Below are 22,197 nucleotides of genomic sequence, written 5' to 3' on the forward strand. Positions count from 1 at the left end.
TTACTTGAACATAGAGTATAAGTTGATATATTTGATGGAGATCTGGAGATGAACTTGTCTTGAGCTTGTCTTGGAGTTAGGTTGGACTTTAAATCCAATGATTGTTATCTGTGTAAGATAACATGAGGATGAAGAGGGAGATTCGATGCGGAGCCGCGGGGATGGCCATGTGACACATCCAGCAGAGAGTGACTATAAGGCCTAGGTGACTGTAAGGATTGGAATGCTGAAGAGAAGAGCTAAAGCACTCTGTCTGTCAGCCTGAGGAGAACAGTGGTTGTTCCACCCCATGCACCTGGAGCCACAGCTTTGCTTTGTAAACTTTCGCTCCTCAGACCATCATCTCTTAGACTGTGTCAGGTAGAACGTGTGTCAAGAGTGTCTGTGACCCTCAGTGCAGTGTCACACTCATCATAGCCTTAAGGCAGCTTCATGCTTTGCCTATTTCCAAAATTCACCCCAAGCAACCATAGAGCTTCCTATTGGTCTGCATAGACGAAATCAGGGGTCACAAGACTGCTGAGCCTGACTTGAGATGACTTGGCCATCTTTGGTTTCCAGATACCCCAACAGGATGACATCAGTCTCAGTGTAGGATTGTGGAGACAGCCTGGCTTCATGATAGGGGTGCGCCTCACTTGGAACACAGACTTGACATTTAGCATGCTGCAGTTCTAACTAGATGAAACATAGGCTTCTTCCATATTCTAAATAAGACATTTACTGGGCCAAATCAGACTCATAAAATAGACTTTTAATACAGCAACTGTACAAGATATTGGATAAGTTTTCTTTAATTTTATTAGTTGTATTTATTTTATGTGTATGTGTGTGTGTGTGTGTGTGTGTGTGTGTGTGTGTGTATGTGCCTACATATATGTATGTGTACTGTGTGTGTGCCTAGTGTCTATGGAATCTAGAAGAGGGCACAGGATCTCCTGGAACCAGAGGTATGGATGACTGTGTGCCACCACATATTTGCTGGAAACTGAACCTGAATGTCTTGTGAGACCAACAAGTATTCTTAACTCCTAAGCACACTTTTTTAGCCTGGTCTATGCTTTTCTTAAGCATATACAACTAGAATGATCTATAGGCTGCTGATTTGGTCAGAAAGCAGATGCTTCAAGAGAAGATGGTTATGGGGAAAGGAGACCACACAATAAATGTAGCTTGCAATCATGCCTACACATCTATGTAATAAACCAGCTGGGAAGTAGTCACTCGGGGGCCATGGATGCCACATCCCTTGGACACCTCCTATAAATATAGGTGGCTGTTTGTAACTTATTTATTATTTGGGAAATGAGTGTAGGCATGTTTTTTTTTTTTTTTTTTTTTTTTTTTTTTATCCCAGAAGATTCTGCTGTAATGAATCGACATTCCTGTGATGATTCTGGATTGAAGATAAGCCTCCTGGCTTGCCATGGTGTTTCCCATGTGCTTTGTACAGATGTGTGATCCACAGCCGAAGGCTGCATAAGTGACTACAAAGTCTCATTCTACTCCTTTGGGAACACCTTGTCTATGTATCTAGATGTGGAGATTGTGTATCATTAGGTTAATGAGCAAAAATGGCTTCCTACAAAGACTCCTTAACACAATTATGCCAGTGGTCGACCATAATATTGAACACTAACTTATTTGCTTTAAATCTATTATAATTAATTAAATGTCAGTCATTGGCCATGACCACAATTACATAGTGGTCTTGAATACTGGCTATCTTTATTGCTATTAAAAATGGGGGCTGGGTAGGATTCAGTTCGTCTTTAGCATCTTAAATTCCTCTGTGAAGGAAGGTGATCTGAGTGGCGATTATTACAAGAGAGACTTTGGACGTAGCTTCAATGGCATGGCACATAGAGGCAGACAATTCGTGGGTGGTTGCTATTTTCTGAAGAATGACTACCAGGGGGCATCATTGCACAAGGAAGCTCAGTTCTTTTCTGTGTAACTTGTTGGATACCCTGGGAAGCATAGGGGGTATGCAAGAGAGCAGCAAGCTTGTCAGTAGTGAGAAACAAGCAACCAATGATCAAGTCACAGAAGAAGCATAAAGGGAATGAGACAAAAAGTGGAGAGGGTGTTATGATGGCAAGCCAGAGAATGAAGAATGGAGAAATATAGACACTGAGGGGCTGAGACAAGATGAAAAGCTCACATAGAATTTTGGGTGTATGTGGCTAACTTAGCCTGGGTACTGCCACACTGCTAGCTCCCGGGAAGCTTGCAACTCATACTGTGTCAATGTCAGAGTAGGGGAAGTGTTCCAGATGTGGGATGCTAGCCAACAAAACAGACTTCCCAACTGTGCAGTTGTTAATAGTGACCTAGCAGGAAGACCGGAGGCCAGATTGAAATTCATAAGTCTGTAGGCATTTGCCACAAGTTCATGTGTTTATTTAATAATGCACCCACTCTGAAGTATTGGTGGCTTTTAGCCCAAATCATTCACTTGGCTTCACACTGCCCATATCATATGCTTTAAACCAGATGCTGGGGACAGAGCTGCCTGGCTTCAGATAAGTCTTATCATCACTAGTAGCTGACTTTGTGCACAGGAAGAAGCATGGTAATCCTTCAATTCCACTATTCACAGCCTTCCCTGGGAGACCAGGAGCAGGCAGAAGCCCCAAAAATGAGTTATAGTTTCATTTGCATTACAAAATACAATTTTTAGCAGAGAACCATATTTTGAGAAATGGTTGCAAATGAGGCAAAATTAACAACTTTCAGAAGTATGCTATTTACTGTGACAGACCCAGGTCATGGTCCTTCCCCATTATTCCAGCCAACTACAACATATTTGTAGTTTAAGATTTAATAGGAAATTAATTGGTTCATATCTGTATCTGAAGTTTGTTCAGGTGTTGTTCTAAAGTTTGTCCTGAAGTTTGCCTCTGTGGCAACCTTTCTCTTCCTATCTGCACAGACCCTGGCTGCCTACTTTTCTCATAAGTGATTAGATGATTCTGATTCTTAGACTTTTTTTTTTTTTAAAAAAAAACAAAAACATGGCTACAATGCAGATCTGCACCACAGGAGATGAGAGGAAGAACTTCTTACCTGTCTACCCAGAACAAGCAGCGTGATGAAGAATATAGAGAGGGACACGGAGCCCATGGTCTTCAGGTCTTTCCAAATGCCTGGTCTATTGAAAACACAAACCAACAGGCAGATAGACAGATGGACAGACAGATCACAACAGCACACAACATGCACACAAGACTTAGAATCCCAGTAGTGACAAACTTCCAAATCCCCAGTTCATTTCCAGATTTCATCCCAGCCAAGTACACATTTCAAATATATCACAAACCCCATTTTGCATAAAAACCACAAACAATTAAGTCCATATATTGAGGACAGAGTAAATAAAAAATATGTGCAAATTAGCACAGACTTTTACTTTGCACTGAGCTCTAACAGATATTGCAGGAGAGACTTGCAGAATCCCATTCTATTAAGGCCTCTGGGATTGAGACGGATAATTGGATATATGGTTTCTTTGGTGTTTTCATTATTGCTCTCAGAATGAGAAAGTAATTTTTAAAATTATTGACTGTATGTGGCATAAAAATGAAATAAGGAAGTTAGTTTCTACAGGAGTTTCCCAGTTGTGACAGGTGTAGTTTCATACAACACTCTCTCTATCTGATGTATATCATTAATACATTATGTAATCCTATATCACGAGGCAGGAATCCCATTCACAGCTAATCTGCCCTCAGATTCAGGGGAGCACGGTCTATCTGCTGGTGAGCAGGGCTGAGCCTTCCCTTCTTACTGCATCAGACATGGCAATGACTCAGCACATCAGCATTAATGCAAGAAGGCCTCTGTTACAATCCCTGGCAGTGTTCTACATTTTCTGGCAAGCAATGATCCCACATTCGAGCACAAGGAAGTTCTGAAAAACACTGGGTAATTTTCTCAGACACTGTCCCATGAACAACATGGTGGTAGGCAATCACTTTCTCCATTATTTATCTTACTTTGTGAATTTCCATTTTCCCCACTGAAGGTTCAAGGGCAAGCGAAATACTAAGATTTGATGTAGCTCAATGGGCTCTGAAGTAAGGGTGCCTGGACTTGTCCTCTGAGCTAAGGGACTTTGGAGAAGCCCTTTCCAATATCACGGCCCTCATCTGTGAAAGGGGATGTACATGCCAACCTGGGCCATTCTGGATAATACATCAGATTTTATACGTCTGGTACATAGACTGGACCATAGCACTCTTATGGCAAATGGTGATTTCAGTACTAAGTACAGGGTGATATCAGCTATTTATACACCCAGCAGATACACCGACCCTCAGCACACTCTCCCCAAATGGCCCTGGTGATTTCAGTATTAAGTGTGATTTCAGTATTAAGTGTATGGTGACAGTAGAATGAAATGGCTGGAAAATTGAAAAAAAAAAAATAAAAAGGAGATCAGTAAATTTCACAGAAAGGAAAGTGTGAAAGGTAAGGAAGGGTAGATTTCAGTCGCTCTGGAGCCTCAGAACTCTACAGAAGGACAGGTGTGCATTTGTGCTCTTCCCCCCGGCTCACACCTGCAGGTGTGCATTTGTGCTCTTCCCTCTGTCTCACAGCTATGGGTGTGCATTTGTGCTCTTCCCCCTGGCTCACACCTGCAGGTGTGCATTTGTGCTCTTCCCCCTGGCTCACACCTGCAGGTGTGCATTTGTGCTCTTCCCCCTGGCTCACACCTGCAGGTGTGCATTTGTGCTCTTCCCTCTGGCTCACACCTGCAGGTATGCATTTGAGCTCTTCATTCTGGCTCACAGCTATGGGTGTGCATTTGTGCTCTTCCCCATGGCTCACACCTGCAGGTGTGCATTTGTGCTCTTCCTTGTGGATCACACCTGCAGGTATGCATTTGAGCTCTTCCCTCTAGCTCACACCTGTGTTGCTCTTCTTCCCTTTGGATCACACCTGCTGACCGTGTTAAGAGGCTGAGCTCATCTATCATGAGGAGATCTCTATTTCTCCCAGAATTACTAGATGGGTGTAGGGTTGCTTTTCTATTTCATCAGCACTGACTTTTATGACATGGAGTCCTTCTTGGCTTCAGGCAAATGTGTCTAATGGCACAGTTTAAATGGGTGTGGAAACCTAATAACAACAGTGACATCAGAGAATTTTAAACTCATTTCCTTTCTCTATGTTAAGCATACAGACACTATGATGGGTGGTTAGAGAGAGCAGCATAGCACAGCCACCATCCTTGGAAGGTGCAGGTTGAACTTCGGCCTGCACCTGTTACCTAGCTTTGTAAGCCAGGGACAGAGACAGAAATGACCTCTTCTTGAGCATCAATAAACTAAGAATAAAAAGTTAAGCATACAGGTCAGAATTTTGTGGTAGTTTTTCAGTGACACGAAACAGAGTCAATTCCCTTTTGATGTCTAGGTAAGAGACCAGCAGTCTCAAATACATAGAGACAAGGAGTCAGAGACAGGGTCCTCTTATGGATTCAGAACCTGGTTAGGTTTCTATTTAACACTTAGAAAGTGCACATAATCAAGCCACTGGGCATGCCATTCTGGGGATGCCTCACACTAATGCTTCATGAATGAGGTCGCAGTGGAAAGGGTTGACACCATGGTCCTTCCTGTCTTTCATATCTTCCAAATGACTAAAGTCAGCAGTGAACTGGGAGTGAGATATCTGGAAAGAAACCAAAGGAAGGCTCTCCTTGTTGATCTTGGAGGTGACAAACTACAGACCCCAATAAACCTACAAAAGCAGTACCCAGAGAGCCTGGAGAACATTGTGTACCCGTATGTGGAAGTCCTTTTCTGCTGTGAAATTCCCCATCTATTCAGGAAGAACTGAATTTTCTCAAAATGTTCTCCCGAAAATATCTTTTATTGAGTAAGCAAAAAGGACTGCCAGTGGTAACTGTTGGCTCTCCTCATGAGGGAACCTCCACAGACAAAATGATGTTGTGACTGGTGAGATCTGAAATCACATAGAGATCCATTCTTGGGTTACTTCACTCTTCAAGAGTGTGTGGATGGGTGTAGAAAAAAATAAAGTCCCAGATATACTCCCCATAGTCCAGTCTTCTGTTTCACACACTCTTCCTGCTACAGCTGCAGCACAGGCGCAAACCAAGCAACTCCAAACCACAGAAATTCATTCTTGCAGAGTTTTGAAGGCTTTCAATATGAAGCCAAGCTGACATTGGAGCCTTACTCCTCTGAAGCCAAGGCTCTCCTTCATCTCTTTCCAACTTCCGGCAGCTTGCTGGCCACCTTTGGTGTTCTCTGACTTGATGATGTATGTTGTCACTCTGGGGTCTGACTTCATCATCACTGGGTGACTTCAAGCACTTGTGTGTCTGTCTCTTCACATGTGATCTTAGAGGACTACAGTCATTCTGGGCTACAAGCCACCTTCCTCTTGTTTGATCTCATTTTAATTTAATTTTATCTTTGGATGTCCTATTTTTTTCATAAGCTCAAATTATGAGGTCCTTGAAATTAAAATTTTAATGTACTTCTATGGGGGTGGTGTCATAATTTTGAATCATTGAATGGGTTCGGCTATTTACATAAAATGATAGTTCAAACTCTTTCAACTCCTTTGTTTCTCTCTGTTCCATGTCTCTCTGTCTCTGTCTCCTTCTCTCTCTCTCTCTCTCTCTCTCTCTCTCTCTCTCTCTCTCTCTCACACACACACACACATCATGAAGATAAAGCCTTTTTGATCTCTTCTAGTTTGGTGGTAGGGTGTCAAGTAGCAACATTACTGAATTGTGAAGCCAGAAGATATAGTCAGTGTAACTGGAAACATCTCTAACAGTGATTTCTAATGGAAATTTCTAATTTCTAATGGTGATGTGTGCTTTCTTTCTACCCATAAGTAGACTCTGGGGACTTGGGCCCACACATGCCTGAAGTCATACACTAATATGCAGCTATATGACCATCTGCTTGAAGCTGCTAATTAGCAATCATTGTAACCCTCAGGAATCCAAATGAAAAAAATGCCTTGATAAGTGGGGTGAGAGAGATGGATGAATTCCTTTTTGAACCAGTCTCTATCCTGAAGGTAAATGGCTCTGATGAGTTACATAGGACACTCTCATTACTCTGGGGAGAAAAAGTCATCTGGGTATATGGACACCCACATTATCTCACAGATCAGGAGATGCTGCCTGCGGATTCAGAGAAAAGTGCCCTTGCTGAAGACCGAAGCTGCACCTAGATGTTGTACTGAAAAGAGAAGTTGGGTTTACAGGGAAGATTAAGGGTTAATATGACAAGGGCTGGAAGCTGATAGGAGGGACTTGGCTGCGGGTGTGTGACCACAGCTGACTAAGCACTCCCACCCAATATCCTCGATGGCATATGTAAGACATTCCTGTCTTTATATTCTAGCTTCTAATGCAACTAAATGTAACAGACTAAACTGTAAAGCTGGTTCTAGCCAGAAACTTCTGCCTATGAGGCCACCCTATAAGATAAGGATCTGAGGCAACCAGGAAATACTTTGGCTACATCTTGGTGTTAACTCTCTGACATGGCACAGCAACGAGTTAATCATGTATGTATGAGAACAAAGGGAGCTGGGACATCAGGCAGCACTTGAGACACCCGTAAGTTTGGAGAGCAGTGACACTGGTCACATGACTGGAAGGTCACATGACTGTCAAGGTTTCCTTGACAGTCAAGGAAACCATTAATAATGTACAACTCAGAGGTGGATAGACATGAGTTTTAGCCATGCCTACGTGGGTGGGTATCAAATGCACGGATCAAGGAGTTCAATGGCTTTTCCTCTCTTGGAAACCCTGGCACTCTGCGAAGTTCATCTCTCTTTCCCTTGATTTCTCAAGTCTCCTCAATTTCTCTTTTTTCTATAATTCTACTTAATAAAGGTTGCTCCCACTGCAGAAGAGTTCTAGTCTTTGATTTTCATTCATCTGAGACACAACATCAGAGCCACTGTCTCAGGTTGGTCTTTGTGACCTTTGAATGTTAGGGACATCAGGAGCCTGGCTCAGGCACAGCAGGCAGGGAAAGGTTTCACTGAAAAACTACTCAACATCATTACTTCTAAAAACTTCATATCTGGAGGGCCAGAGAAATGGCTCAGCAGTCCAGAGCATGTACTGCTCTGGCAAAGGACCTAGGTATAGTTCCTGGCACTCACACAGCAGCTCATGAGGATCTTTCTGACACCCTCTTCTAGCCTCCACAGGTACTAGGTACATAAATGAAACATATACATATGCAAGTGAACTACTCATAAACATAAGAATAAATAAATAATGTGTCATTTTAAAATGTTTTTCTTAGATGACATAATCTATTTAAAAAAATACCTCTAAGGAACCCAACTTCTGTTGTGCTATGAACTACATACAAGCTGAGATAATGTATTCTCAGGTCACTGGTGTCTTGTATAACTCAGAGGTCTTCTCCTTAGGGCCTTGATCAGGAGCCTGTGGCTCATAAAGAAGAGGCCAGTGGACCAGAGGTGTAGCTTAGCAGTAGAGAGTTTAGTAACTGCAAGGTCCTACATTTCTGTCCAATAACACACACTCAGGTCAACACACACACACACACACACACACACACACGAAGCAGCAGCAGCAAAGAGATAATGCCTCTGCCCATCACCTACCCACCCAGCATTCAGGGTTCCCAGCTGACTTATCATTTGGCATTTAGTCTATTGGCTTTCTCTTTCCTATACTATTGCATTAGGACATAATCTATCTGGCTTTGGTTACAAAAGGCATTTGAGTCCCCAGGAACCTTTAATGCCAAATTAGGCAAAAATAAAAGCTTTTCACATTGATGTCATGAGGGTGAATCTGTACACTGCCCCTTGCTCAGAACAGGCCATGAAGCAAATGATGGGGGTCAGAAGTCAACACTACCCAGAACCAAATGTTAAAGAACAGTCTAGAAAACATGCTGGACTCAAATGAAAAAAGAGACAGCCCATGCATGCCCTGTTGGAGCCACTTCATGTCATCTGGATGTGAGGGATGGATATGGTAGTCCTTCACAGTGCTGGCCAGTTGTCTCAGGGAGGGAGTGTATTGGCTATGTATGACCATGACTGCCTTTTTTGGATGCTACTTCTCATCCTGAGTCCCCAGTGACTTTATCTAGGCCTACTAATGGCTAGTAGGAGGCTTAATGACAACAGTTCATGTAGGGCTGCAGCATTCCCTATAAGGGGTGCCAAGTCACAGTCCTTATGTTATCCAGGGGACAGGTGGCTCAAGACTTGAGAACCTTTCAGAGTGACAAAATATTATACCATAGATAACCGGACCGAGGTAATAAGGCAAGTATGGAGAGTGACACGAAGGTGGCTACAGGTCAGAAGGGATAAGCCTTGGCTGGAGAGGCGCTGGCAGTGCACAGCTCTGGAGATCATGATGCACCCCAATTAGTGCAGTTCTGGGTTCTCTGTATAGAGACTGGATCTGAGTAGAAGGCAGATGCATGCAATGGGACCTGATGCCATGGGCTGTGTACAGACTCAGCATCCAATCTGAAGAGTGGACCCTCAAAATTCTATTCTGTAGAATCTGTGGAAACAGGCTTGGTCCCCTATCCTTCACTCAAACAAAACAAGCTTACAAATATGTTTTCCCCCAGGTCAGTTAAAACCAAGATATACTCTGCTTCAGGTGGATAAAGATGGCTTCATCCTTACACCTTCAGAAGGAAGGTGTGACAGAGCTTGGACAGCTAGGCTTTCTTCCCTACACTGATGATGGAAGGCATGAGACAGCACAGGGTATGCTCCTTACCTTTGGAAGAAGACAGAGAGATTGGCAAGACTGGGGAGATTGAGATATCAAATCTCAAAGCAGTTTAAAACAATTGCAAAATTAACTTGGACATACTGTGAGAGAATGGATAATTAGAATACATTCTAATGAAAAGAAAGATGACCTTAAATAGGTTGTAGGTGTTTTGAATACCCACCACTATCTAACGAGGGGGCAGATGTGTGGGTCTCTCTGCTCTTCTTTTACACAATGAAGTCCTCAATTCTTTCTCTCAACTGCTAACTAGTTCAGCATTCCCTGATTACAAGGTGAACAAAACATCACAGTTTGACAGATTGTAGACATTGAGGTTCTCAAGAGATGTAGGAAAGATGAGGGAAACAGAGACATTCCATCTGGAGGGTCTGAACTCTTGCCTCTTAGTGATGTTTGCTGCTTTGAGGACCTACACCAGTATCTGAGAGAAGGAGCTGATGCTGAAGTTGGGAATGTGAACTTACTGGAGATAACAGTCCAAACTTACAGAAGATGCTAAGCTCTGGATGTGTCTGCTGATTACGCATTCATGTGCTGTGCCACCCTCAAAACATTTATTTTATTCCACTCTGTTCACCACAGTGGCTGAGTCTATAGAACTCTCTCATGGCTCCTCTCTTGGAACTCCTCATCTTTCATGCATCTCCAAAAATAAAGAGACACATCTGGCCTTCCAGAGGGGTTACCTTATGCCTGGCACACATCACATGAAATGATAACTCTTGCATCTTGAGGCATGTCAATCTTCAAGAGAAGATACTCCTAGGATACGTGATGGTACTTTGTAGATTCTGCAGTCATCCTGCATTATGGAAAGTACAGAGGCAAAAGCACTTCCCTCAGCTGTCACTGCCCTTCACATCATCTTGAAGAATGAATGCTTAGTGGCCCAGCAACATTGGCTAAGAACTGTGGGAGAAAGTGCCCAGGTTCTTGTTAGGGACTGGTATGGCCACATCCTCACATGTAGGGCTGTTGACAGCATGTAGCATGTACATGACAGCATGTAGGGCTGTTGAATAAGCTCAGAGATGTGGGAACAACTCCTTCTGCACCTTCCAAACACATCATTCACCATGAGGTGATACAGAAGGAGCACATGTTGCCCGTGCAGGGAGGACAGTGATCTGCCACAATGGATTGTTAAAGGCGCTCTCACCCCATGCAGTCTTACTTTCCTTCTGAGAGATCTCGCTGCATTCATGAATTGGTAATGACACCTTTGATGTCATTTTATGAATTATTCAATGATCTGAAGCTTCTCTCTTGCAGACGTCTGGCTTCTTTGGTAGTTTTCTTGGAAAAAGAGAACTCAGAAGAAGAGGGAGAAGATTCCATCGATTTGGGCTGTCTTGTACAGAACTTGGCTTTGTATTGTATTTTTCATGATCAGGGTCAATTCTGGCTTAGGAAAGGCTACCCACTAACCCATGAGGAACCATGCTGGTTATCCACACACCATGAAAACTGCATTCATTTGTTGGCAATGTCTTTAAATAGAGATGGCCTTTCTCCATACTCTCTTTTGAGTGACCTGACCTTGAGGTGCTGCAGAGGCAGGAGGTAGCTGAGGGGGAGTCTTCATTATTACCAGTGTTTGCAGGCTCCATATTGTTCAGAACGCATCCTGATTGTATTTCATTTACTTATCACCAAGAACATGTCAGGCACTGTTGTAGGCACAGCAGGGTTCCTGGGTCTCTTTTGCTTGATTTGAGAGAATTAAAGCCCACAAAGCTCTCTCTCTCTCTCTCTCTCTCTCTCTCTCTCTCTCTCTCTCTCTTTCTCTCTTTCTGTGTGTGTGTCTCTGTGTGTGTCTCTCTCTGTCTCTGTGTGTGTGTGTGTGTGTGTGTGTGGTGTGTATGAGATCAAAGAAATCAAAGTCTATACCTAGTTTATTTAGGATGGAAATATCAACCTTTATTCCAGGATGGAGACATGTCAGAAGTTACTGTGTATCTTGGCATACCTTCAGAGTGAAGGCTGGAATGGGAGTGAGACCCATGAAAACACTCAAGAACAGTGAAAAGCATGCCCAGAAGCCTTGCTGGAGGGGAGGGATGCTGAACCTCATAGCCAAGCTATGGTATCAAGCCAGTGTGTGCAAGCAAATCTGGAATGAGGATGGGTCGAGGGTACGATGCCTAGGACAGGATTAGAAAGGGATACAGCCATGTGGACTGCAGCGGCACACTGGCTCCAGCAGAAGGCCTGCCTTGGCTGCTCATCTCCGAGCAGCTCCCTCCTGGAAGGCCATTCATGTGCTGGGATGTGAAGAAGCTCACTCTCCAGGCGGCAGGACTAGACAGCATACTTGCAAACATGTCTCCCTCTTACATCAGCATCAATAACTATCCTGTACTGCCCTATCCTATCCTATCCTATCCTATCCTATCCTATCCTATCCTATCCTATCCTATCCTATCCTATCCTATCCTATCCTATCCTATAGGATAGGATAGGATAGGATAGGATAGATATAGTCTATAAACTAGGCAAAGTGTGAGGAAATCTTTACCACCCAGACAAAGCTTTGGAAGCTCAGGATACAGAGAAGCATGAATGTTGTGGTAAGTTAGAGATGTTGGAATGACACTGAACTACTCTTATGGCTTTTCATTTGGGTGCCTCTCAGGCTGGTATTAAAGGACATTGTTAATCTGGTGGCAATGTGCTCTTCTGTCCTATGTTTCTAAAACTTTTCTTTCAGCAGAGCAATGTATTTGGGGGTGAAGTAGGTACCTCAGATCTTACAGTTATCTGCTGAAGAAGGGCCAGCTCTTTCTGAAGGAGGTTCTGAGCTGAGCAGTGGACAAAGCCCCTGAAGAGGATGCTGGCATTCAGCAGTCATTCCTGTAGGAGTGAAGTAACTGGAATTCCAAATCAAGTCTTAAGTAGGGCAAAGACTTAGCACAAGTACCTAGCAACCACTGTGTCACTGCTGGGGCCTCTTGGAGATTGTATCTCTTCATGGGCTTATTCCATACCCAGGAACAATAATGTCCCCATCAAAAGCTTTATAATCTGATTTCCTCTTTTGCTTCAAATGTATAATGTATCTCAGCACTTTAAATTTAATAGAGGAAAATTTAATAGGCCCATCAGCTGTATGCCAAAATCAGCAATGCTGCATTTATTTAGGAAAGAAATGCAGGCTCACTGCATATGGTAGAGATATAATAAAGCATGCTTCACTGGGGATTTTAAGAATTTATAGGAAAATTAACTTCTGGTTTCATTCTCATCTTGGCTAAGGAATAATAACATTCTGTTAATACAGTTATGCATTTCTGCAACTTTATGCCCTCAGCTTGATTACAGATTATCAGGTTTCATAGCATGGAGAAGGGTGAGAATTAAATTAGGTGATGAGGACGGCTGTTGCCACATTCCTAAAGCATTTGCATTGTTAAGAAAAGTCTAGTGAGGTGGCCACACTGTGCATGTGGAGAAGTGGCTACACATTATCAACAGAACATCTTTCTGGATCAACATTTTTATGCATGTATTTGAAGACTCTCAATATTAAAAAATGGACAGGATAGAAAGAATGGGAAATATATAGATCAGTGATAGAGCACTTGCCAGGAATGTACAAGGCCTGGTGTAGACCTTCCAGACCTGAAAAAATAGGGAAATGATATGGAGAAAAGCAAGGCAAAGAATTCTTAGAAAATCCCTGATATGTATATAAACCAGTGCTAGATGGGAACTACTTGCTAATGAGATGTGAAATGGATAATATGATCATTAAAATGGTCTCTTTCGAGTTTAGAAGCTTCTGGAAGCAATTTGATAACAGAAGACTTTTCCAAACACGACTTTATCAACCAGTAGATGCTTGTGTATGATAACAGTGATGATATCATTCTGATCAGATATTTTTCTGCATCTGATCCTGAGGCTGGAAAAGTCAACAGGATTGTATTTGTCTTGGGAGTCATATTTTTCATAGAGCCAAAAACATCTCTAGGTTTGACCTTTTCCCTCTACACAGTGGTATTTAGGGGAATTCTACAAAGAATCTTTACACTATAACTTGTGAAAATAACTACTTATTTTCTTTGGTACTTTTTCTTCTGAACTAGATGACATTTTGCCTTCAGATCTCTCTTCTGGGGAAATCTGGTGATTTCTGGATACACATTTGGTGGCTATGAGCTGCTATGGAATAATTGTGACTGGTGTGCAGAGAGATAGAGACACTGAAATGTCTGTAGACTCCCCACCATATACATATATGGTACAACCCTGTAGCAGAGAATGGCTCAGGACAAAATGTTAGTAGGGCCAAGGCAGGGTCTTCAAGAGTTCTGCTAAGCTGGGCACGATGCTACGTATCAGTTCTGCTGTCTAGCCACTGGAATATCTGAAGTGTGAGCATCATTTTAGCTTAGGAGCTCAAGTCCAGGCTGGACAGAAGGGGAAGGAGGCAGGACAGGATGGATGGACAAGGAAGGAAGTTTCATATTATACAAATCTTCTCCCTAAAGTATGCCATACTCTCTACATGCATTTCTCAAGGCATAGTCTATGTCATCAACAATGAAAACTTATCTCACCCTTTTTTTTTTTTTTTGTTCTTGTTTTACTTTTGTTTTTGTTTTTGTTTGTTTGTTTTTTCGAGACAGGGTTTCTCTACATAGCCCTGGCTGCCCTGCAATTCACTCTGTAGACTGGACTTGAACTCAGAAATTCATCTCACCTTCTTGAGCCATCATTTCAAAGAGACTTTCACCTTGATTACCAATAGCAGAAACTTTGATAATTTTCACTGACAGGCTCAAAACTGACATCAATGAGGTAAGGATAACCAGACAAAGAAGGGGTCCACTCACCTCTGAAACAGGACCTGGCTGTATGCATCCAGGACATGGGCATGGGTGTGGAGCAGAATGATGTTGTAGCCCACGAGTGCCACCATCATGATTAACATTTTCAACTCATAGTTCACCCTCAGGAAAACAGAGCAGGAGATCAAGCCCAGGATGCAGCTGTATATGAAGTACTGGGACAGGAAAATAGGATGGAAAGATAAGCCTTAGGATTACTAAGGATCCTTTAAGATTGCTAGGAAACCCTAACCAGTTCAATTTGGGCACACCATCCAACAAGCATGGCCAAGATGAAAGCTGACTGAAGAGGCAGGTGCACATCTCCACCTTCTGATTTTATATTTTTGTGCCTGAGTATGTTTGCTTCATGAGAAATGTGGGGTGCAGGACACTGGCACACTGCATCTCAGTCTACAGGAAATGGTAGGCCTGCCCACTTCCTTGACCATCTCCTTTTTGTCTATCATATGTAGCAGGCACTGGAGAGCCCCGGATACAGCCCTACCTTCATCACTCACTATCAATGCAGTGACTTTTGGCTAGTGATGTCAGCATCTTCACTGTACACTGAAGGTCACGATACCATTCTTACAGATGTCTACAAAGAACAGATGTGGGAAGCCCAGAATCTAAGCTCTATAGCCAAGACAGACTTATTAAGGCAAGAAATCAATGTTTCTGTGTGTTTTCTGTTGCTGCCTCATAGAGATTCTAAGAACCTGGTGCTAGATTTCTATTCCAGCATTCATAGGGTGGAAAAAGCATGGCAGAAAGGGCGAGCATCTTAACTCAGTGGACTAGACTGGTTCATCATAGTGATGCGTCACTTGTGAACTCATGCCTTAGCTAGACCATCCCCATGAGGCTACATGGAAGGTTACTGATATTAACTCATGAGTCCTGTTCTCACAGAAGAAAAAAAATTCATAGTGGCCATAGAACAAGGTTCTGCTTTGTAACAGGCGTGCTCAATTGTGTGGAGGCAATGTGCAGGCACAGGGCAAATGCTTTGCTGCAGAGAACTTGCATCTCACATTCCTGTTTTCAAAGGAGACAGAAATTCCAACCCAATGATACAATTGGGTCACTCTAGCAGAAGTGACAGTTTTCCTTGCATGGGTGCCAGACAGTCACTCTCCACCTATGATGGCAGCACCTTGTGAGACCAGGGATGTTGTAAGTACTCATTGGTGATGACTCTATGTTGGGTCTCCATTGCTCTGACTACCACAGAAAAAGACAGAGGGCCATGATAGGCTTCTTCAGGCCAGCGTGGAGAAAAGACAAAGGAGAAACACGAACACATAAGTAGCAAAGTTGTCCTCTCCTTACAGAGAAATCAGCCCTGACTACATCCTAGGTAGGTAGTCAGGTAAACCTTAGGGGCTTTCTGAGGACTCATGGATACAATACGCTTTTGCATTTCTTGCCTAGGCTAGCCCCTTGGCAGGGTAATAATACTGTTGTGAGTCCCAGGAGACCTGAACAAACTGTTGATAGCAATCCGGTAGAATTAATTTTGTTTCATTTGAAACTAACAGAATACGGGCTCGCATGCATGCTTGTTTTTAGCAGATTCTTTTTTTTAGTTTTGGTAATCCACCTTTGTATTTTTCCCAAAAGTGTGAAAGCATAATGGATTAGAAATCAAATGAACAAAGCAAAATGAAAATCAGGTCTTTATAGAAGAGTCCATGAGGTGCTGACTTGTTGCTTCATGGTTTCTTGCTCAGGTAAGACAGGGACCCCAAGCTGCTCTTCAGAGCCAGGAGGCTGCCCCAAAAGCTGAATCTGGTGGGGGTGCCTACCTGGGGTTTCTGGCCTATCTGATTCTTAAAGAGCTCATTTCAACAAGGAAGGAAGTCCTACATCTTCCTTCTGCCACTCAAAGGAGTGCTGGAAATAAGGTCGACTACGTCAGAGAACTCACAGGGAGAGTAAATGCAACAACACAGAGAACTCTCTCAGGGAGATTATATACAACACACAGAGGATATCTGTGGTGATTATATACAGCACACAGAGAATTTCCATGGAGACGGTATACAACAACACAGACAGTTCAAAACAGTGCCTGGTTAGATGCTACATAAAATTTATGTTTTTGTTATAGAGGTACTAAAGTTAAGATTGGCGGCCTTCAAGCTGGGCATTGGTGGCACACGCCTTTAATCCCAGCACTTGGGAGGCAGAGGCAGGCAGATTTCTGAGTTTGAGGCCAGCCTGGTCTACAGAGTGAGTTCCAGGACAGCCAGGGCTACACAGAGAAACTCTGTCTTAAAAAAACCAAGAAAAAAAAAAAAGACTGTCGCCTTCATAAGTGGTAATTTTAAAAGGGGTTTATTGTTGTTTTATGAAAGTTATCAGCCAGAAACATGTGATATTAAAATTACAAGTATACAAAACAACACATACAAAAATAAGAGTGCCTAAGAGTCCCAAGTGCCCACAGTCATCTAATACTAACAATCAACTATGTGGCTTTCTGTGCTTCCTACATAATTTACTACAGGTATTATTTTAAGAAACTGTGCTCATATTTCTTGAGATAACTTTTTTTTGTTTTGTTTTGTTTTTTGAGACATGGTTTCTCTGTGTAGCCCTGGTTGTCCTGGAACTCACTCTGTAGACCAGGCTGGCCTCGAACTCAGAAATTCACCTGCCTCTGCCTCCCAAGTGTTGGGATTAAAGGCGTGCGCCACCACTGCCCGGTCTTGAGATAACTTTAAATAATACTTTTTAGTAATTTACTATGAATGTATGTTACTGAATTTTTTAAACTAGATTTTTAAAAAGATTTATTTATTTTATATATGTGAGTACCTCAGACACACCAGAAGAGGGCATTGGGTTCCATTATAGATGGCCTCGAGCCACTGTATGGTTGCTGGGAATAGAACTCAGGACCTCTGGAAAAGCAGTCAGTGCTCTTAACCACTGAGCCATCCCTCAAGCCTCGCTGAATTTTTTTTTTTAAATATCTCATTTAAAGGCTGAGTTTAATTCTATTGTGTGGTTATAATGAAATGAATTTTAAAATATTGTTTTTTCCCCCATTTTTAGTTTTTCTCTATTATTATGTAAACACTTGGACCAAAAGTCTTTGTGGGCAAACTATTCAATCTTTAAAATTAACTTACAAACTGAAGCTTTCAGTGTAAGGAATTCATGTGTTTTTGTACTTAAAGTACTAAATATTAGATGAGATTGGGTGTGTTCAGGGTGGTATGCCACATGCCTTTAACCCAGCACTTGGGAGGCAGAGGCAGGTGGATTTCTGAGTTCCAGGACAGCCAGGGCTACACAGAAAAACCCTGCCTCTAAAAATCATAAATAAGTAAGTAAATAAATAAATAAATAATCATGACAAATTCTTTTGTTATTACTGCAGCTTTTATAATTATTAAAGTTATTGTTAAGAAAAATTATATCCTGGCCAATAGTAACTGGCACCTTCTTCCCCAGACCTTCCTCATTTTCTTAATTCTTAGACTTCCTATACTATGGGTTTAGAGATACGTGGTCTTGCAAACATGCCCAATGAGTTTCCCCGATTCTCCCATAGGTAAATCTGCTAAGGCAGAAACCATGGTACTTTCCAGATCTTCTGACCTTTTGACCTCCAGAGTCCCTCATGTGGTTTGTGTATAGGTGGGACATGCCAGTGTAGGGCTCCTTGCTTACCAAGGACTCATGATTGGGATGAAAGACTAAATGAGGTGTTGGCTGAGGTCAACGACCTTGCATCTCTTAGGCTGATGTCACAGGCAAACAGCATAGCACCATTGGGTTCAACTTTCTTACCGGGAGGAAAAACAAGTTGCGTGCATGAAGAATTGCTGCCTGGTTATCCGGGACAGAAACATTTGCATTTGATGCATTGGCAGTTGGAAGGGTTGTCTCCTCAGAGTTGCTCAGGAAAAACTGAAAGAGAAACGTTTTTTTTCAGTGAATTATTAGAGATCAGATGAAATACGTAGCAGGAGAGAGCAGCATTTATCAATGACTGTTCTTATGTGCAGTCAGTGAACAGTCCTGGTCTCTCCACTGCCAGTGTGACAGCTTTCAGCTTCTTCTTGACACTTTGTGATGTTCTAGTCCATAAGTATGTAACCATTACAGTACTCCTTCAGTACAGAAGCTCCTTCAAGACTGCTGTTGATGAAAACAGAAGCAAGTGAATCAAATGTTAAGATGCACACAGCACAGGAAGGCTTGCTAAGACAATTTCATCACATACAGATATTCAACGCTCCCTCACAGAAACAGAGATGCCAGAACTGACTTCAGTCTTTGAGGTCTTGGTTCAAACATTCAGTGAATCAATAGACTGAAAAAAGGTAGTTGCCTACAGCCACATTTGCCTACAGCCATATTTACCTGTAGCCACATTTGCCTACAGCTATATTTGTATAAGCCACTTTATTTGCCTACACCACATTAGCATACAGTAGCTTTATTTGCATATAGATACTTTTGCATACATTATTTGTGAATATTTGGCTTCTCAGATGACAGGTAAGAGGCCACAAATTTGAGCTTTTCCAAAGGTGAGTAGGATTAACAATAAGCATCCAGATCAGCATCCAGAAGCAAAGGGCCAACCTGTTTGAAAAGCAGGATAAAAACCAACTCCCTCGTTCTCCTAGACAAGCTGTAACATAGACTGCCTCAGTGACCACTGATCAGTTTTATGTCATGTTACTGAAAATAATAGACATATTCTGGAAAGATAAACTAGAAAATCATGACTCTTGAAAGCGTCTCTTTATAGGAAGAAATTAATCTGTAAGCATTCACATTCAAGGTTGAAATGTAAGCCTTTCCTGTATTTTTCCATGGTTGCTTCTGTTTACCACTTCACATTCTTTGATGGTACCGTTGTCAGCTATCTAGATTAGTTCACTCAAGTAGATAGGAAAAATGTTTATTTATGAAAGTTTGGGTGGCATGTTTACCTCAACAATGATGCTTGATATAGTGTTTTTATCAATTATAAATAAAACACATTTAAAAGTTAATAAAACATAGATATCTTTATCTTCTGCTAAATAACTTGTGTCAAAATCTATGATCTCTAGCTGACCTAAAATTCTGTTCATTTGTTTTGGAAAAATTATATCAGGAAGAAAACTGAATGAAAAGATTACTTGACATACACTATGATGTAAAATACTACAGATTTAGATTTGATCAATCCTAAATGATATTAATTTAAACATGGAAGAGCACAGAAAGAAAAAGGAATCTTTTTAGCTTGGGGAGACACCACCAAGTCTAGTTTCAGGAACCCAGGATTTTTAAAATAATTAACTAAACTTCTTGATCACATCACCAGGGAGACAGAGAATAAGAAAGATGTGCTTTGTTCATGCCGTGTAGGTAGCAACTGCCTCTATGAAGACCATGTCCTTGCCAAAAGGCAGTTGCCTACAGCTACATTTGCCTACAGCCATATTTACCTGTAGCCACATTTGCCTACAGCCATATTTACCTGTAGCCACATTTGCCTACAGCCATATTTACCTGTAGCCATACATAAATACAATGCTATGAACTTTAAAATCAATAGAAAATGTGGCGGCTGTTGAGCTGGCTCAGCAGTTAAGAGCACTTGCTGCTCTTGCAGAAGACCTAGGTTTTGTTCCCAGCAAGCCTGGGGACGTGTGACTGTCTATAACCCTAGTTCCAGAGGAACTGACACCCTTTTCTGGTCTCTGTGGACATGTGATACACATAGAAACATGAGGACACTCACATGCATAAAATAAAAAGAAATCTTTAAACAAAACCAGTAGAAGATGCTAATCATTGCATGCAAGAATAGTTCCTGAACACAGTGTCCCCAGAGCAAGATGCTCTTCCAATCCCTCTTCCTCATTCTTCTATGGTAAGCTATCTCACTTCTCGTCATAAAATGAATGTCCACATCATAATTACCTAGGGATCTCTTTGCTGGAGCACTCTAATTTCCAAAGCCTTGGCAATAACTGCCAAATTTAAATTGTCTAGAACAAGAAAGTCTCATTGAGTGCTAAGAACGCCATGAATATGGGGCTTTTCTTTCAAATTTTACACTTCCCAGCAATTTAATCTCAATCAGAAGCGTGTTTTCCAAGTACTGTTAACTGTGAACACAGGATTTGATATGGCGATTTGTACCTGGTGATGCAATTGATTGTCATTCATTTGGAATTAGAAGTCCAAGTTGTTTACTGGTTGCCTACAGCAGTCACAAGTTTATATTTGATTTACTTGTAACAGATTTCTTGGCAGTTTCTCATTTCATGATGTGGGCTGTCATGTAATGACACCACCAGTGCTGGCACCAAAAATGGCAGGGCTCTCCAGCTTTCTTTATCTTTCATTTTTTGAGATTATAATATAACTACACCTTTCTCTCCCCAGGCACCCCCATATACTTCCCCTTTCTCTCTTTCAAATTCATGGCCTCTTTTTAATAAATTATCCAGCTTTTCTACACGTGACTCTAGACAGCCTGCTGGACACTCGTGCGGAACAAAACAAGGCCATTTTTAACTTGATACCGAAGCCTTATATTTGAAAAACAATATGAGATAATTGTTGAGATATTTAGTATCATGTAGATGAATATGGAATGCTTAGGGCATCCTGGTGAAATCTCTGAGGTCATTTCATATTCAGCTGATCTGAACATTCTGAAAACTGTTAAAATCCAGGATTGGGTAAAAACGAAAGTGAGTGAAATCTGAGCACAGCCTCCAAACACCTTGTCCCATTTCCATAGTCACTAGCACAGGGAGGCTACCCACAGCCACCACCCCTCTTAGATTATCCTGAATACATCTGTCCCATCTTAGGTAAGCAGGACAATGAGTTGAACCTACAGAAGCCACTGAAATGGGCTGCTTGCTGCTGGCCTGGAAGCTCACTTGTTCTAGAAGGGCCAGGACAGCAATAAGAAAACAAGAATTGTTGTGAAGACAGGATGCTCTGTGAGATAAGCTGGGCACAAAAAGATATCAGTGTGCAGTTTCAGTCTTGGGAGTGTCCACAACAGGCAAATCAGTAGGGACAGGAAGGCAGATGTGCACAAGGGCTGGCAAGGGAGGACCAGAGAGTGGAGAGGACTGCATTGTTCTTCAAGTTCACCCGTGTGTACATGCATCACATGCATGTCTGGCACATGCAGAAGACAGAAGAGGGTTCCAGATGTTCAGGAAATGGAGTTATGGATGATTGTAAGTTGCCATGTGGGTTAAAGAAGTTAAGATTGAGTCCTTTACAAGAGCAGCGAGTATGCTTAGGCAAGGAGCCATTACTCCATCCCTGACAATAAATAATTTTAAAAGGAAATAGAAAAAATTCTTTGTTACACACCCAGGAGACATGGAAGGAGTAAGAGAGAGGAAAGAGAAGTGGGAAAGGGATATAATCATACTTTAATTAAATACAGAAAAAGAAAAGTTCTCTTTCCCTTGTCCTAAAGATTACCCAAGAATCATAGGGATTATGCTTGAGGAGCTATGACTTTCTAGCAAATGAAATTTTCTGGCAGAAAACTACTTA

At 42.0% G+C, this 22,197-nt stretch overlaps 1 protein-coding gene across 2 annotated transcripts in view; it reads right to left on the reverse strand.

The window, feature by feature from the left end:
- Positions 1 to 22,197, reverse strand: part of Adcy2 (adenylate cyclase 2) — a 395,840-nt gene that overhangs the window by 34,157 nt on the left and 339,486 nt on the right. For both annotated transcript variants that reach the window (XM_031360381.1, XM_031360382.1), the window contains 3 exons: positions 18,451 to 18,570; positions 14,650 to 14,819; positions 3,070 to 3,154 (listed from right to left, as the gene is read on the reverse strand). In XM_031360381.1, the coding sequence (XP_031216241.1) occupies positions 3,070 to 3,154; positions 14,650 to 14,819; positions 18,451 to 18,570 (375 nt within the window). The remainder of the gene's footprint in view (positions 1 to 3,069; positions 3,155 to 14,649; positions 14,820 to 18,450; positions 18,571 to 22,197) is intronic.

This window comes from Mastomys coucha, unplaced genomic scaffold (assembly GCF_008632895.1).
Source record: "Mastomys coucha isolate ucsf_1 unplaced genomic scaffold, UCSF_Mcou_1 pScaffold8, whole genome shotgun sequence".
Lineage (NCBI taxonomy): Eukaryota > Metazoa > Chordata > Mammalia > Rodentia > Muridae > Mastomys > Mastomys coucha.